The 15822-nt window shown below is 51.0% G+C and overlaps 1 protein-coding gene across 1 annotated transcript in view; it reads right to left on the bottom strand.

The window, feature by feature from the left end:
• Positions 1 to 371: 371 nt before the first annotated feature.
• The window catches only part of Il27ra (interleukin 27 receptor subunit alpha), a 25912-nt gene continuing 10461 nt past the window's right edge, over positions 372 to 15822 (bottom strand). Inside the window, exons 2-13 of the mRNA XM_045139417.1 lie at positions 14859 to 15016; positions 14609 to 14760; positions 13628 to 13790; positions 13472 to 13545; positions 9967 to 10150; positions 9685 to 9873; positions 7035 to 7136; positions 6788 to 6946; positions 2560 to 2685; positions 1321 to 1408; positions 1108 to 1201; positions 372 to 1012 (exon numbers count right to left, since the gene is read on the bottom strand). Of these exons, the coding sequence (XP_044995352.1) occupies positions 776 to 1012; positions 1108 to 1201; positions 1321 to 1408; positions 2560 to 2685; positions 6788 to 6946; positions 7035 to 7136; positions 9685 to 9873; positions 9967 to 10150; positions 13472 to 13545; positions 13628 to 13790; positions 14609 to 14760; positions 14859 to 15016 (1726 nt within the window). The 3' untranslated portion in view covers positions 372 to 775. The remainder of the gene's footprint in view (positions 1013 to 1107; positions 1202 to 1320; positions 1409 to 2559; positions 2686 to 6787; positions 6947 to 7034; positions 7137 to 9684; positions 9874 to 9966; positions 10151 to 13471; positions 13546 to 13627; positions 13791 to 14608; positions 14761 to 14858; positions 15017 to 15822) is intronic.

A 15822-nucleotide genomic window follows, 5' to 3' on the forward strand; every position in this document is an offset into this window, starting at 1 on the left:
GCATATGCTCCAGCTCCTAGGGGAGGGAACTTTTTATTTTAAAATATTTTTATATTTATTTATTTGACAGAAAGAGGCAGAGAAAGAGAGAGAGAGAATGGGCACGCCAGGGCCTCCAGCTGCTGCAAACGAACTGCAGACGCGTGCGCCCCCTTGTGCATCTGGCTAACGTGGGACCTGGGGGATCGAGCCATGATTCTTTGGCTTTACAGGAAAGTGCCTTGAGGGCTAAGCCATTTTTCCAGGACCCACCCCCCTTTTTGTTGAGGTAGGGAGGGGGAGAATGGGCGAGCCGGGGCCTCCAGCCACTGCAAACAAACTCCAGATGCATGCAACACCTTGTGCATCTGGCTTATGTGGGTCCTGGGGAACCGAACCTGGGTCTTTTGGCTTTGCAAGCAAGCACCTTATCCACTAAGCCATCTATCTCTCCAGCTCAAATGTGACTGTTCTTACGGCAGAGTCTCCTGTAGCCAAGGCTGGCGTAGAACTCACTATGTAGGGAAAAGTGAGCTTTTGTTTTGGTTTGGTTTTTTTGAGGTAGGGTTTTACTCTAGCCCACTCTGACTTGAAGGGTGATCTTGAAGTCCAGATCCAAACTCTGGGATGATAGGGGAGTGATTTGGCCCAGCAGAAGAAGGACTTCAGAAGGCAGCTGTCACTCTGCCGCCATCCTTTCCTCGTCCACCCGCCTGCGTTCCGTCCGCCTGGTGTCCGCGATCCTGTGAGGTCCACTCCTAGGTGTGTGAGGCCACCACGCGAGTGGCTTCCTCTGTCAAGAAGACTCATCCAGGGATGGGGCGCAGACCCCAGTGGAAGATAAGCTCAGGCCAGGTCCTGGGAGCTGGGGGTGCCCCAGAAGGCCCAGCTCTTCCGGCGTGGGCATGAAGTGCTTCTCATAGCCAGAGTGAAGCGGGGCGGAGGTCTGGGGGGGCGCCGGGGCAGGCGGAGGCTCCATCTCCTCCACCTCCAGGATGGGCCCTTCCTGGACGGGCTGAGGTGAGAGGACTTCCTGGGGAGAGTAAGGCTGAAGCCCTTGCCCTCCTCCCCCGCCCACTTTTCCCAGGCTCCCCCACCCACCCACCCACAAGCTGGCATCTTCCTTACCTCCACCTGAGGTTGGCCGGAATGACTGTTGGCGGGATCGGGAACCTTCTCCCAGACCCAGCGGGGCAGTACCTTGTGTCGCAGGTGAAGGCACCTGGTGAGCAGAGTAGTCACGGTGAGGACCAGGTGGCAGGTGAGGTTGCAGGAGCCTCCCCTTTCTCCGTGTCTTGAGCCCCCAAACAGAACAGAGGAATGACAGGCAGACAGCTTTACCTTCCAGTAGTGGCCAGGCTCAGGCCACAGCCCATCACAAGCAGACTCCACAAGGGCAGGATGGTGGGCAGAATCTTCATCCTGTTGTCTGGCAGCGTGGGGAGCGGGCAGAGAAGGGCGCTTGGGTGCCAGGGAAGGATGGGCAGAGCTTCCCCCCCCTCTCTCGAGTTTTTCAAGGTAAGGTCTCAGTCTAGCTCAGGCTGACCTGGAATTCACTATGGAGTCTCAGGGTGGCCTCGAACTCACAGCGATCCTCCTACCTCTGCCTCCCGAGTGCTGGGATTAAAGGTGCACGCCACCACACCCGGTGACAGAGATCTTTTTTTTTTAATTATGTTATTAGACAGAGAGAGAGAGAGGGAGAATAGGCATGCCAGGGCCTTCAGCCACTGCAAAGGAACTCCACACTCCTCACTTTGTGAATCTAGCGTATGTATGTTCTGGGGAATTGAAGCTGTATCCTTTGGCTTTGCAGAGAAGCGTCTTAACTGCTGAGCCATCTCTCCAGCCTCTTTTTATTTATTTATTTATTTATTTATTTATTTATTTGAGAGTAACAGACAGAGAGAGAAAGAGGCAGAGGGGGAGAGAGAGAGAGAGAGAGAGAGAGAGAGAGAGAGAGAATGGGTGTTCCAGGGCCTCCAGCCACTGCAAATGAACTCCAGATGCATGTACCCCCTTGTCCATCTGGATAACATGGGTCCTGGGGAATCAAGCCTCTAACCGGGATCCTTAGGCTTCACAGGCAAGCACTTAACCACTAGGCCATCTCTCCAGCCCCCCCTTTTTTTTAAGTTTTATTTATTTATTTCAGAGAGAGAGAGAGAGAATGGGCACACAAGGTGCTCCAGCTGCAGCAAACAAACTCCAGACACATGTGTCCCCTTGTGCATCTGGCTTACATGGGTTCTGGGGAATCGGCCTCGGTCCTTTGGCTTTGCAGGCAAGTGCATCAACCACTAAGCTATCCCTCCAGCCTTTTTATTATTTTTTTCTTTTATTCTTTTCGAGGTAAGGTCTCTCTAGCACAAGCTGGCCTGGAATTCACTATGCAGTCTCAGGGTGGCCTCCAACTCACGGCTATCCTCCTACCTCTGCCTCCCAAGTGAGTGCTGGGATTAAAGTCATGCGCCACCACGCCCGGCATAATCTTCCTCCCATAGGTCAGAAAGTCACCTGCCCAGTACAATCCTCATTATGACTCTAGGCACTGGCTGCCCTCAGTGGGGCCCCTCGTACCTGGAAGGTGGAGCCAGAGGCTGGGACCAGGGGGTCCCTGTCCTGCAGCGGTGGACGCCGTCACCCACAGCTCACAGGAGCCCCGGTGAAGGTCAGGCAGAGTGACAGTCCGGGTGTCGCTGCTCACTGAAGGAGAGAACCAGAGATGGGGAGGGGGCAGTGAAGTCTTGCCTCAGGACCTTCAGACGTTCCTTGGTCTACAAAGCTACCTGCCCCCCTCCCATATTCACACGGCTCTCTGTTGCTCTGTTAATTTTTCTTTTTTTTTTTCAAGGTCCACTCTAGCCCAGGCTGACCTGGAATTCACTATGTAGTCTCAGGGTTAGCTGCGAATTCACGGCGATCCTCCCACCTCTGCCTCCCGAGTGCTGGGGTTAAAGGCGTGCACCACCATGCCCGGTCAGTCTCTTTTATTTTGATGTCATCATTTTTGGTTTTTTGTATTTTTTCGAGGTAGAGTCTCACTCTAGTCCAGGCTGACCTGGAATTCACTAGGTAGTCTCAGGGTGGCCTTGAACCTCCTTCATCCTCCTACCTCTGCCTCCCAAGTGCCTGGATTAAAGGCATGTGCCACCATGCCCGGCCAGTCTCTCTTTTATTTTGATGTCATCATCTTTTCCTCCTGTTATGAGGGTCTTGTGTAGGTAGTGCCAGGCATTGCAAGGTCATGAATACCGAGGTCAAACTGTTTCTGGAAGATTGCACCGCAAACAGTCCTACCCTTTCTTTGGCTCTTACATTCTTTCTGCCACATCTTTTTTTTGGGGGGGGGGTTGTTTGTTTGCTTTTATTGGTGATGGAGAATTAATTCAGGGTCTGTACTTTCTAGAAAAATGCTCTACCACTGAGTTCTATCCATAGCCCTTGGTTCTTTGGGATATGGTCTCACTATGTCATCCAGGCTGGCCTCAAACTCTCAATCCTGCCTAGGCCTCCTGAGTACTGGGATTACAGATGCACACCATCCACCAGACCATCCTGATCTGCCACATCTTCTGCAATGGACCCTGAGCCTTGAAAGGTGTGTGGTCTTATAAATTTTGCTCAAATGTCACCTGGGCTAGAGAGATAGCTTAGTAGTTAAGGGACTTGGCTGCAAGGCCAGAGGACCCAGCTTTTAATTCCCCAGGACCCACATAAGCCCGATGCACAAAGTGGTACATGCATCTGGAGTTTGTTTGCAGCAGCTAGAGGCCCATGCACACCCATTCTCTCTCTCTCTCTTTCTCTCTCTGCCTCCATCTCTCAAATAAATAAATAATAATAGGCTGGAGAGATGGCTTAGCGGTTAAGGCATTTGCCTGCGAAGCCAAAAGATCCTGGTTCAACTCTCCAGGACCCACATAAGCCAGATGCACAAGGGGATGCAAGCATCTGGAGTTTGTCTGCAGTGACTGGAGGCCCTGGAGCGCCCACTCTCTCCCTCTCCCTCCCTCTCTGTCTGCCTGTCAAATAAATAAAATATATTTTAAAAATAAAAAATGAATATTAAAAATAATGTTGCCTCCATGAGGTCGTCCTTGCATTTCCAAGCTTCGCCCACTCGCTGTGCTCCAGTTTGGACTCTATTAAGTCACCACCTGACATTTTGCTCTGCTTAGGTGTCATTTCATTTGCCTATGACACCCCCATTTGGAAGTCAGCTCCTGGGCTGGAGGTATAAAGTTTACTGACAGACTGCTTGCTAACATATGCAAGGTCCTAATCCGTGTGGAGAGAGAGAGAGAGGGAAGGAGGTAGGGAGGGAGAGAGAGAGAGAGATCGAGGGCTGTAGAGATGGCTTAGCAGTTAAGCGCTTGCCTGTGAAGCCTAAGGACCCCGGTTCAAGGCTTGACTCCCCAGGACCCACGTTAGCCAGATGCACAAGGGGGCGCATGTGTCTGGAGTTCATTTGCAGTGGCTGGAGGCCCTGGCACGCCCATTCTCTCTATCTGCCTCATTCTCTGTCTGTTGCTGTAAAATAAATTTTTAAAAAGAGAGAGTGTGTGTGCGTGTGCAATCTGTGCATGTGCTTGTGCCAGTGAGCACTCCAGGTGCATGCAGAGGCCAGAAGAGAACACCGGGTGTCCTCTCCCCATTTTTCCCCACGTACTCGCTGAGATAGGAATCTCCTCAATCCAGGCCTGCTGCTGCTCACTGACCCCAGAGACCCTGCCTTCCCCCACCACAGACTGGGTTTACAGCCAGGTGTAGTCATGAATTTTTAATTTAATTTAATTTTTATTTTTTAATTTATTTTTATTTTATTTATTTATTTATTTTGGTTTTTCGAGGTATGATCTCACTCTAGCCCCAGGCTGACCTGGAATTCACTGTGTCGTCTCAGGGTGGCCTCGAACTCACGACGATCCACCTACCTCTGCCTTCCGAGTGCTGGGATTAAAGGTGTGCGCCACCACGCCCGGCTCAACAGTCCTAATTTTAGCTCCCAGCACCGAAGAAAGGAGAGGATGGGAAAGGAAGAGAAAGTGCCCAGGGAGGAAATTATCAAGGGCACAATGGCATGTGCCTATAGTACTTGCTACTCAGAAGTCTCAGACAAGAGTTCAACGCTAGCCTGGGCTACATAGAAAGAACCATTCTCAAAACAAAGCAATGTGAAAATGAACCATCGGGTGCAATAGTGGCACATCTGTCATGGTGGAAACCAACTGTCCTCTAATTAGACTGGAGGCCCGCTCCATGGGAGGGAATACATCCCTTATACTGAAAACTTAAAACAGGAGTAGTCATGAGCCCTAGGGTTGTAACGTCTGCTGCTGTCTCGCTAAATGTATATACTATGCTCACCAAACTGCCCAGTAAGCACTTCTCTTGATGTTCATACCCTTATATTAATGCTACTCTCACTTTTGGTAGAGAACCTTCTCTTTTCAGATGGCAGTGACCTTGGGATGACTCAGAAAGCATTATGGCGCGGAAAGAAGTGACAGAGGAGTGCTCAGCACTGAAATATCTCTATCACACCTTCCAAGGCTCAGGGTTCATTGCGGAAGAGGTGGCAGAAAGAATGTAAGAGCCAAAGGAAGGGTAGGACTCCTTACAACGTGCTCCTCCAGACACAAAATGGCCTGGACATCCATGACCTCACAATGCCTGGCACTACCTACACAAGACCCTCATAAGAGGAGAAAAAGATCATGACATCAAAATAAAGGAGAGACTGATTTAGAGGGGGAGGGGATATGATGGAGAGTGGAGTTTCAAAGGGGAAAGTTGGGGGGAGAGAGGGTATTACCATGGGATATATTTTTTTAATCTTATTTTTTCTCAAATTTTTAAAACATTTTCCATGATTATAAAAATATATCACCATGGGATTTTTTAATTTATTTTTAATTTTAATTTTTATTAACATTTTCCATGGTTTTAAAAAATATCCCATGGTAATATCCTCCCTCCCCCCCATGATATTTTTTTATAATCATGGAAATTGTTAATAAAAAAATTGAAAAAGAAAGAAAAACAACAACAAACAAACAACACAAAGCAATGAGGGTTTGAGGCCACCCTGAGACTACATCGTGAGTCCCAGGTCAGCCTGGGCTAGAGTAAGACTCTACCTTAAAAAAACAACAAACAGGGCTGGAGAGATGGCTTAGTGGTTAAGTGCTTGCCTGCGAAGCCGAAGGACCCAGGTTCGAGGCTCGATTCTCTAGGACCTACGTTAGTAAGATGCACAAGGGGGTGCACGCGTCTGGAGTTCGTTTGCAGTGGCTGGAAGCCGTGGCGCGCCCTTTCTCTCCCTCCCTCCCTCCCTCTCTCTCTCTGCCTCTTTCTCTGTCACTCTCAAATAAATAAAAATGAACAAAATTTAGAAAAACAAACAAGCAAACAAACAAACAAAAAAAAAAAAAAAGTAAAACTCCCATGCAATTCTCCAGCACTTGTTTGTTGACATTGTGGGAAATTTCTTCGCGTATGTGGGCTTTTGGCTTCGCTCCGTTACCTGGTGCTGTGTCAGAGTTTGTAATCATTTTATCTTACTTAATAAAATATGACAGGCATCCTTCAATGTCCATAAATATAGATTGAAGTCTTTGTGTTTGATAGCTCCGTGAGAAGTCAGTATACCCACAGCCAAGAGTCGCTGTGCTCTGGGGCCGTGACCTCTTGCAATCCCCAGGGAGGAAGTAGACGGGCGGAGAGGGCTGTGGAGGGTGGCATGCTGACAGGTGATTCTTTGGGTGGGGCTCTGGAAGGAAGGGTCAGGTGGGTGGGGGCTCACCGTTCTTGCAGAGGGCTGGCCTGGCTCCACTCTGCGTGCACAGGCTGTAGTGAGTCACGTGGCCCCGTAGCTGGTGTCTGGGGACCTCTCCCCATGCCACAGCAGGTGTGCCTGGAGGGTTATCTTGAAGTCTCCAAACGACCGGTCCAGCCAGGGGTACTGGGAGGGATCCCAGGGGGTCAAGAGCTACTGGGATTCCAGGGCTCCCACCCCCACACACACACCCTCTGAACCCACCACTTCTTACCTAATTCCTCCACGAACCCCCAGACTGAGGGAGCGGGGGCCAGGCCCCCAGGAAAGACGGCTGTCACCTTGATTCGATAGGGGACGCCTCCTTTGAAATCCCCTAGGAAGAGGGACAAGAGACCATCTGCAGCGCTCTCCCTCCCTCCCACACTGTCTGCTCCGCAGGCACCTGCATTCAGGCCCCCAGGAGGATTCACCTGGCTGGGGCGGCGGGGGTGGGGGGAGAAGATTAGGGTGCAATTGATTCCTCTGGGAGGCAGCTAGGAGGCAGCCATGGGGCCTCGCAGAGGTGAGACAGGGGAAGAGAACACAGGTTGAAGCCACCCAGGTTACGCAGAGATGCCCCGTGTCACACTAAGCACCAGGCCCCGGGGTTTGTTGGTTGAGTCCTTGCCTAGCATTCATGAGGACCTGGGCTTTATCCCCAGCACCATGTGAACCAGGCCTGGTTGCGCCAGTCTGTAACCCCAGACTGGAGGGGATTACAGGAGGCTGGAGGATGAGGAAGTTTAAAAAAGAAAAAAAGAACAAAAAAAAAAAAAGAAGTAGGGCGTGGTGGCGCACGCCTTTAATCCTTGCACTTGGGAGGCAGAGGTAGGAGGATTGCCTGCCGTGTGAGCTCGAGGGCACCATGAGACTACATAGTGAATTCCAGGTCAGCCTGGGCTAGAGTGAGACCCTACCTTGGAAAAAAAAAAAAAAATTAGGGCTGCAGAGATTGGTTCAATTCCCCAGGACCCATGCAAGCCAGATGCACAAGGTGGCACATGCGTCTGGAGTTTATTTGCAGTGGCTGGAGGCCCTGGTGCACCCATTCTCTCTAAGAAATAAATAAAAAAATTAAAAAAAATTTTTTAAAAAGTTTATATAGGACTGGAGAGAGAGCTTTGCTGACAAATGCCTTCACAGCTAAGCCATCTCCCCAGCCCCCTTATTTCTATTTTATGACAAGAGTGAGGAATTACCCCTAGTGTACAGCTAAAAGTAATGGCAAAAATTTAATTGAAGCCGGGCGTGGTGGCGCACGCCTTTAATCCCAGCACTCGGGAGGCAGAGGTAGGTGGATCTCCACGAGTTCGAGGCCACCCTGAGACTACATAGTGAGTTGCAGGTCAGCCTGAGCTAGGTGAGTCCCTACCTCGAAAAAAAAAAAAAAAAAAAACTGGGCAGGAGGGATGGCTTAGAGGTTAAGACGCCTGGCTGCCTGCGAAGCCTAAGGACCCATGCTCAACTCTCCAGGTCCCACAGAAGCCAGATGCACAAAGGTGAGGCAACCGCACAAGGTCACACATGCGTACAAGGTGGCACACGCATCTGGTTTGGCTGCAGTGGCTGAAGGCCCAGGCGTGCCCATTCTCATTCCCTCTCTCTAAAGAATTAAATAAAAAAAAAATAAAAAAAAAAACTGAAAAAAGTTCCCAGTCTGATGCTCAGTACTCCACGGACTGCAGGGGGCGGCAGAGAGCCCGCAGCAGAATCCCCTCGGGAGCGAGAGCTCCGTTATCTTTTCCACCAGATGTCTGGATCACTGGGACAGGGCTGTTCCTAAGAGCTCACAGGGTTAGGCCTGCCTGCAGATCCTTCCCTAAAGAGGAAGTTGGGTCTCTCCCTCTCTCTCTCCCCCTTCCCTATCCTGTAACTCAGGCTGGCCTCAAATTAACGATATCTGTTTTTATACAGCGAGAGAATTGCACCAGGGCCTTGAGCCACTGCAGATGAACTCCAGACACATGCAACCTTGTGCATCTGGCTTCTGTGGGTCCTGGGGAATCCTTTAGCTTTGCAGCCAAGTGCCTTAAATCAGCCATCTTTCCAGCCCAACTTCTGTTCTTTTTGTTGTTGTTTGTTGGTTTGTTTTTGTTTTTTTTGAGGTAGGGTCTCACTCTGGCTCAGGCTGACCTGGAATTCACTGTGTAGTCTCAGGGTGGCCTTGAACTCACAGCCATCCTCCTACCTCCGCCTCCCGAGTGCTGGGATTAAAGGAGTGTGCCACCACTCCCAGCTTTTTTTTTTTTTTTTTTTTTTAATTTGAGAGAGAGTGAGAGAGAGAGGCAGAGAAAGGGAGAGAGAGATGGGTGCGCCAGGGCCTCCAGCCACTGCAAAGGAACTCTAGACACATGCATCCCATTGTCCATCTGGCTTACGTGGGTCCTGGGAAATTGAACCTAGATCCTTTGGCTTTGCAGGAAAGCACCTTAACCACTAAGCTATCTCTCCAGCCTTTTTTTTTTTGTTGTTGTTGTTGTTTTGTTTTTTGGTTTTTCAAGGTAGGGTCTCTCTAGCCCAGGCTGACCTGAAATTCACTCTGTAGTCTCCGGGTGGTCTCGAACTCACGGCGATCCTCCTACCTCTGCCTCCCAAGTGCTGGGATTAAAGGTGTGCGCCACCACGCCCGGCTTTTTTTTTTTTTTTTTTTTTTTTTTGAGGTAGGGTCTTGCTCTAGCTGACCTGGGATTTACTAAATAGTCTCAGGGTGACCTACTAACTCACGGTGATACCTCCTACCTCTGCCTCCCAGGTGCTGGGATTAAAGGCGTGCGCCTCCACACCGGGCAACTTTGTAAGTCCCCAACCTCAGGTGTTTTGTTATAACAGCGCTAGGCGTACTAGTTAGTACAGACAGAAACCCAGGCGTCCCAGGACCTCACCTGTTAGCAGAACACTGAGGTTTCCGAGCGGGAGACAGGTCCAGTTGAGCTTCTCCGGGGCATCTCCTTCTTGAACCCAGTCCACCACGTACCCCCAGGGTTCCCCGGTCCCCTGTTGCCAGTTCACCAGCAGCGCCGGGCTGCCAGGAGTGCTGACTGCCACCACACCATGGGGAGCCGACTCTGGGGCTACAGGGTGGGAGGGACAATCGTGACTGTCCACTCTGGAGCTCTGTCTTGTCCCTTCACAGGAGTGGACAGAGGAAGCTCACAGTCTCTTACCCAAGCAGACCAAGGACAGGTTGGCAAGAGGCCCTGAGCTGGCGGTGTTGACTGCAGACACCCACGCCCGCTCTGCCCCGGCAGGTATGGGGCACTTGCAGCAGGGAATCCCTTCTTCAGTCCTATTCTCCTCTCCAACCCAGAACCAGGCTCTGTAAGTCAGCTGTATGCGGGACCTGGGGGCCTGAGGAGGAAGGCGGGAGGGGTCGACCAGCATCCCAAAGCTGCCAGGGAAGTGAGCTCCATTTTACAGTGAGGAAACTGGGTCCTGGGAGCTCGCTGTAGGAGGAGTGTGGATGAAGTTTTATTCTATTTTTATTATTATTATTATTATTAGTGGTAGTTGTTTTTCAAGGTAGAGTCTCACTCTTGCCCAGGCTGATCTGAAACTCACTCTGCAGTCCCAGGCTGGCCTTGAACAAACAGCGATCCTCCTACCTCTGCCTCCCAAGGGCTGGGATTAAAGGTGTGCGCCACCACGCCCGGCTTGGAGGAAGTTTTAAAGCCAGAGATAGGGGAGGTGAAGTTTTTGTTTTTGTTTTTTTCCTTAAAGTAGGGTCTCGCCCTTGCCCAGGCTGTCCTGGTATTCACTATGTAGTCTCAGGGTGGCCTCAAACTCACGGTAATCCTCCTACTTCTGCCTCCCTAGTGCTGGGATTAATGGAGGGTGCCAGGGCTGGAAGAGATGGCTTAGCGGTTAAGCGCTTGCCTGCGAAGCCTAAGGACCCCGGTTCAAGGCTCGATTCTCCAGGACCCACGTTAGCCAAATTGTGCAAGGAGGCACACACGTCTGGAGTGGCTGGAGGCCCTAGCGTGCCCATTCTCTCTCTTTCTTTCTCTCTCTGCCTCTCTCTCTCTATCTGTTGTTCTCAAATAAATAAATTTAAATGAACAACAACAAAAAAAGGAGTACGCCACCATGCCCAGCTTTTTTTTGTTTGTTTGTTTCTTTTAGTTTCTTGGACAGTAATGGAGACAGAAGGAGGAAGAGAGAGAGAATGAGAATGCCAAGATCTCCTGCCACTATAAAGGAACTCCAGGCACATGAATCACTTTGTGCGTCTGGTTTTAGCCAGGCCACCAGGCTTTGCTGAGCCATCTCCCCAGCCCCCCAAATCTTCCAGATTTTTGTTTGTTTGTTTGTTTTTAGAGAGACAGAAAGAGAGAGAGAGAAAGAGATTGGTGGTCTGGCTAAATGTATAGACTATGCTTATCAAACTGCCCAGTAAGCACTTCTCTTAATGTTCATACCCATATATTAATGCTACTCTCACTTTTGGTAGAGAACCTTCTGTTTTCAGATGGCAGTGACCTTGGGATGACTCAGAAGGCACCATGGTGCTGGGAAGAAGTGACAGGAGTGCTCAGGACTGTAATATCTCTATCACACCTTCCAAGGCTCAGGGTCCATGGCAGAAGAGGTAGCAAATAGAATGTAAGAGCCAAAGGAAGGGTAGGACTCCTTACAACGTGCTCCCCCGAGACACAGAGACACAAAATGGCCTGGATATCCATGACCTCACAGTTCCTGACACTCCCTACACAAGACCCTTGTAATAGCAGGAAAAGATGATGACATCAAAATAAAAGAGAGACTGATTGAGAGGGGGAGGGAAGAAAGAGAAAGAGAAAAAAAAAATTGGCACACCAGGGCCCCAAGCCCTGAAATCAAACTTCAGACACTTGCGCCACCTAGTGGTCATGTGAGACCTTGCACTTGCCTCACCTTTGTGCGTCTGGCTAACGTGGGATCTGGAGAGTCGACCACACGTCCTTAGGCTTTGCAGGCAAGCGCCTTAAACCACTAAGCCATCTCTCCAACTCCCGTCCGTGTCCTAATCAGAGAATACTGCAGTGTGCATCGCTTCACCCTAGCCCTTGGAGTCTTTGGAAGCTGGCTCTATGACTGGCATGTGGTAAGCTTGGTGAAGTTGCCATCTGTGTATGAAAAGGATGCCCGCTCTCATCGTTCCTCCCAGGGTGTTAGATCCAAGTGAGAAAGTCGCCCACAATGCCAGGCACGGTGGTACGTGGGGAGAGAGAGGTGGGAAGCACCTCAAGTTGGGGACCAGCTGTACACATGGCTAGCTCCAGGCCAGCCAGGGTTATATAGCCAGACCCTGCCTCGAACAAAATCAGACCATGGCATGATGCCACCTGTAATTCTCACCGCTGCCATATATACTCAATAGATTTTCTTTTCCTTTTTCTTCTCCCCCACCTTTTTTTTTTTGGTCTTCTGAGGTAGGGTCTCACTCTAGCCCAGGCTGTCCTGGAATTCACTATGTAGTCTCAGGCTGGCCTCGAACTTACAATGATCCTTTTACTTCTGCCTCCACAGTGCTGGGATTAAATGTGTGCACCGCCATGCTCTGCTTTTCTTTCTTTCTTCCTTACTTTCTTTTCTTTTTTTTCCCCCAGTACTGCAGTTGGAACCTAGGGCCTTCTGCATGGCAAGCAAGCACTCTACCCCTGAATTATACTCCCGACCCTTTTATTTTTCTTTTTCAGACGACGTCCAAGCATCTGCTGTCCTCCTCCTGGAACACGGGACTCCTGTCCAACATGGTACACGTCTTAGAAGGAGGAGGCAGCCAGGCGTGGTGGCCTACAACTTTAACCCCAGCACTTAGGAGGTACGAGGATCGCTGTGAGTTCAAAGGCCACCCTGAGACTCCATAGTGAATGCCAGGTCAGCCTGGGCCAGAGTGAGACATTACCTCGAAAAAAAAAAATAATAAAGGAGGAGGGCTGGAGAGATGACTCCGAAGTTAAGGCATTTGCCTGCGAAGACTAAGGACCCCGGTTTGGTTTCCCAGGACCCCACGTAAGCCAGATGCACGAGGGGGTGTGCATGTCTGGAGTTCGTTGGCAGTGGCTAGAAGCCTTGGTGCACACCATTCTCTCCCTGTCTCTCTTCCAAATAAATAAATTAATTAAAACAAAAAAAAGGGCTGGAGAGATGGCTTAGCGGTTAAGCGCTTGCCTGTGAAGCCTAAGTACCCCGGTTCGAGGCTCAGTTCCCCAGGTCCCACGTTAGCCAGATGCACAAGGGGGCGCACGCATCTGGAGTTCGTTTGCAGGGGCTGGAAGCCCTGGCGCGCCCATTCTCTCTCTCTCCCTCTATCTGTCTTTCTCTCTGTGTCTGTCGCTCTCAAATAAATAAATTAATTAATTAAAAAAATTTAAAAAAAAAAGAAGAAGAAGAAGAAGAAGAAGAGCCGGGCGTGGTGGCGCACGCCTTCAATCCCAGCAGTCGGGAGGCAGAGGTAGGAGGATCGCCGTGAGTTCGAGGCCACCCTGAGACTCCATAGTGAATTCCAGGTCAGCCTGGAGTAGAGTTAAACCCTACCTCGAAAAATAAAAAAATAATTTAAAAAAAAAAAAAAAAGGAGGAAGAGGAGGAGGCATGGGAGAAGACCTGCTCAGGTGAGCTCTCGGGGGCCCGCCAGGACCTTACAAACCGACCAGAGCATCATCCTGCCTCTGCTGCCTTGCAACTTACCTTCCACACAAGCAGGGGTTCCCAGGGGCCCGACGTCTCGCAGAAGCTCCCCGAAACCCACACGTCTTCGGGACCTGGCCAGGGAGGGGACATGAGTGGCGGGCCCCCCCCCCCAGGCGACAAGACAGGCCAGCAGGTGGGGGCCACCATGCTCACCCAGGGGCGGGGGCGGCGTGCGGAAGGACAGCTCTCGGCTCCACTCGCCCCACACGCGGCCCCGCTCCACCCGGCAGCGGCCAGAAACCACGTAGGGCGAATCTCCTTCCAAGTCGTGCATCTCTACAGGGCTCAGTGGGGAGGTCCTCAGGTGGTCTTCCAGCTGGGAAAAGGGAGGGCAAGGGAGATGTGCGCCCCTGGGTCCGAGCCGCGCGCGCCCCTCTCAGCTCCCCAAGCCCTGACACTCAGGATGGACCCCCACCCCCAGGACTCCCTAGCGCTGTGCAAACTCTCCACCCCAGCCTCAGCCCTTGGACTCCCCCCACCCCTCCGCACACACCCCCCAAGAAAGAGTCTCACTCTAGCTCAGACTGTCTTGGAATCCACTATGTAATCTCAGGCTGGCCTCGAACTCATGGAGATCCTCCTTACCTCTGCCTCCCAGGGCAGCGCACCACCACACCGGGCCTAGATGCGATTTATTTATTTATTTTGGACATTTTCGAGTTGTGGTTGATAGAGTCTGTGAAAGTTGACTGTGTTTTTTTTCAAGATGCCCATGATAGCTGGGCGTGGTGGCGCACGCCTCTGATCCCGGCACTCGGAAGGCAGAGGTAGGAGGATCGCCGTGAGTTCGAGGCCATCCCGAGAGTACATAGTGAATTCCAGGTCAACCTGAGCTAGAGTGAGACTTTACCTCGAAAAAAAAAAAAAAAACCAAAAAACCACACAACAACAACAAAATGTCCATGACACCTAACCACCGTGGCTCTCTGGTGGCTGAGGCATGAGGGTTGTGTGACTCAAGGCCAACCTGGGATGCATGACTAGACTCTTTGAAAACAACACGTGGAGCCTTTTTTATTTTTTTTTAGCGGGGTGACTCCACACAGCCACAGAATGAACCCCAAGCTGCTCTCAGCTTTGAGGTGGCACCCCAGCCTGTCTCAGAATGGGGTAGGGAAGACGTCGGACACTCACCTGCGTCCACTCTGACTCCTCACTTTTTCGGTATTGAAACTGACAGACCAGAACCTTATGGGATGGCCATTTGGGTGGTGACCACTGGATAATGGCCTCCAGCGGCTCATCTAGAACTTCCACGGCCGAGAACTGAGGGGTGTCCGGCTTAACTAAGAAGAGAGACAGGGGGCCAAAGGGCACTGAGCCAAGGTTGGCCTCTTTGGTACCACCCGCCTCACACGACGCCCGACCCTCCCTGTCGCCTTACTCTGCGTGTCCAGGTTTACAACCACCGGGAGCCAGAGAAGCCGGTGCCCCCGAGTCCCCCAGACAAGAAGCTTGTCATCCGTGGTGAGCTGTTCCCGAGGAATGGTCACCCAGCGCTGGCTGGCGGGCACTGCCACCCTCTGGGTTCTGTTGGAATGGCTGTCAAGAGAGACAGAAGAGGGGACAGAAGCTCACATGGGCTACAGGACTTGAGCCACAAGCTTAACCACCTTTGCTTTTTTAATTTAATTTTATTTATTTATTGGTTTTTGTTTTTTCCAGGTAGGGTCTCACTCTAGCCCAGGCTGACCTGGGAATTCACTGTGTAGTCTCTGGATGGACTCGAACTCACGGAGATCCTCCTACCTCTGTCTCCCGAGTTCTGGGATTAAAGGCGTGCGCCCCCATGCCTGGTTTAACCACTTTGTACTGGCACACCCCGTGGGCCCTGGGGCGAATGATTTAAGATGCCTGTGCCTTACAGTTCCTCCTGTGCCCAAGGAAAGCAACAAAAGCCCAGGTTCAAGGGCTCAACGGGGGGGGGGGGGGGGGGGGGGAGGCTCTGCACGGCGGGAGCACGTGCGTACCCTGAAATCTCAGCATGAGAGTCTGCAGCAGGGGCCAGCCTCGGCTACTTAGTAGACCTGTCTCCAAAAGCACCCCACCTCCCACCCTACCCCCCTTTTTTTTGTTTTTCGAGGTAGAGTCTCATACATATATATATATAATATTACAAAATATCTTCATATTACTGAGCATTTTCTCCTTGTGATGTGGGCACCTCCTCAACGTGGGAGAAAAGAAGCTAAAAGTTGAACCGGTTCACTGAGTCACTGTCAGAGTTAATTGCCGAGGACCTAAAACTTATCTTTGTCAGCAGGTGGAAGAAAAAAAAAAAAAAAAAATCCCAAAAGAGGGACTGTCCAGAAAGGGCCCAAAGGGACGATAAGCAGGAAAGACAGTTT

This window comes from Jaculus jaculus, chromosome 21 (assembly GCF_020740685.1).
Source record: "Jaculus jaculus isolate mJacJac1 chromosome 21, mJacJac1.mat.Y.cur, whole genome shotgun sequence".
In the NCBI taxonomy this organism is placed as follows: domain Eukaryota; kingdom Metazoa; phylum Chordata; class Mammalia; order Rodentia; family Dipodidae; genus Jaculus; species Jaculus jaculus.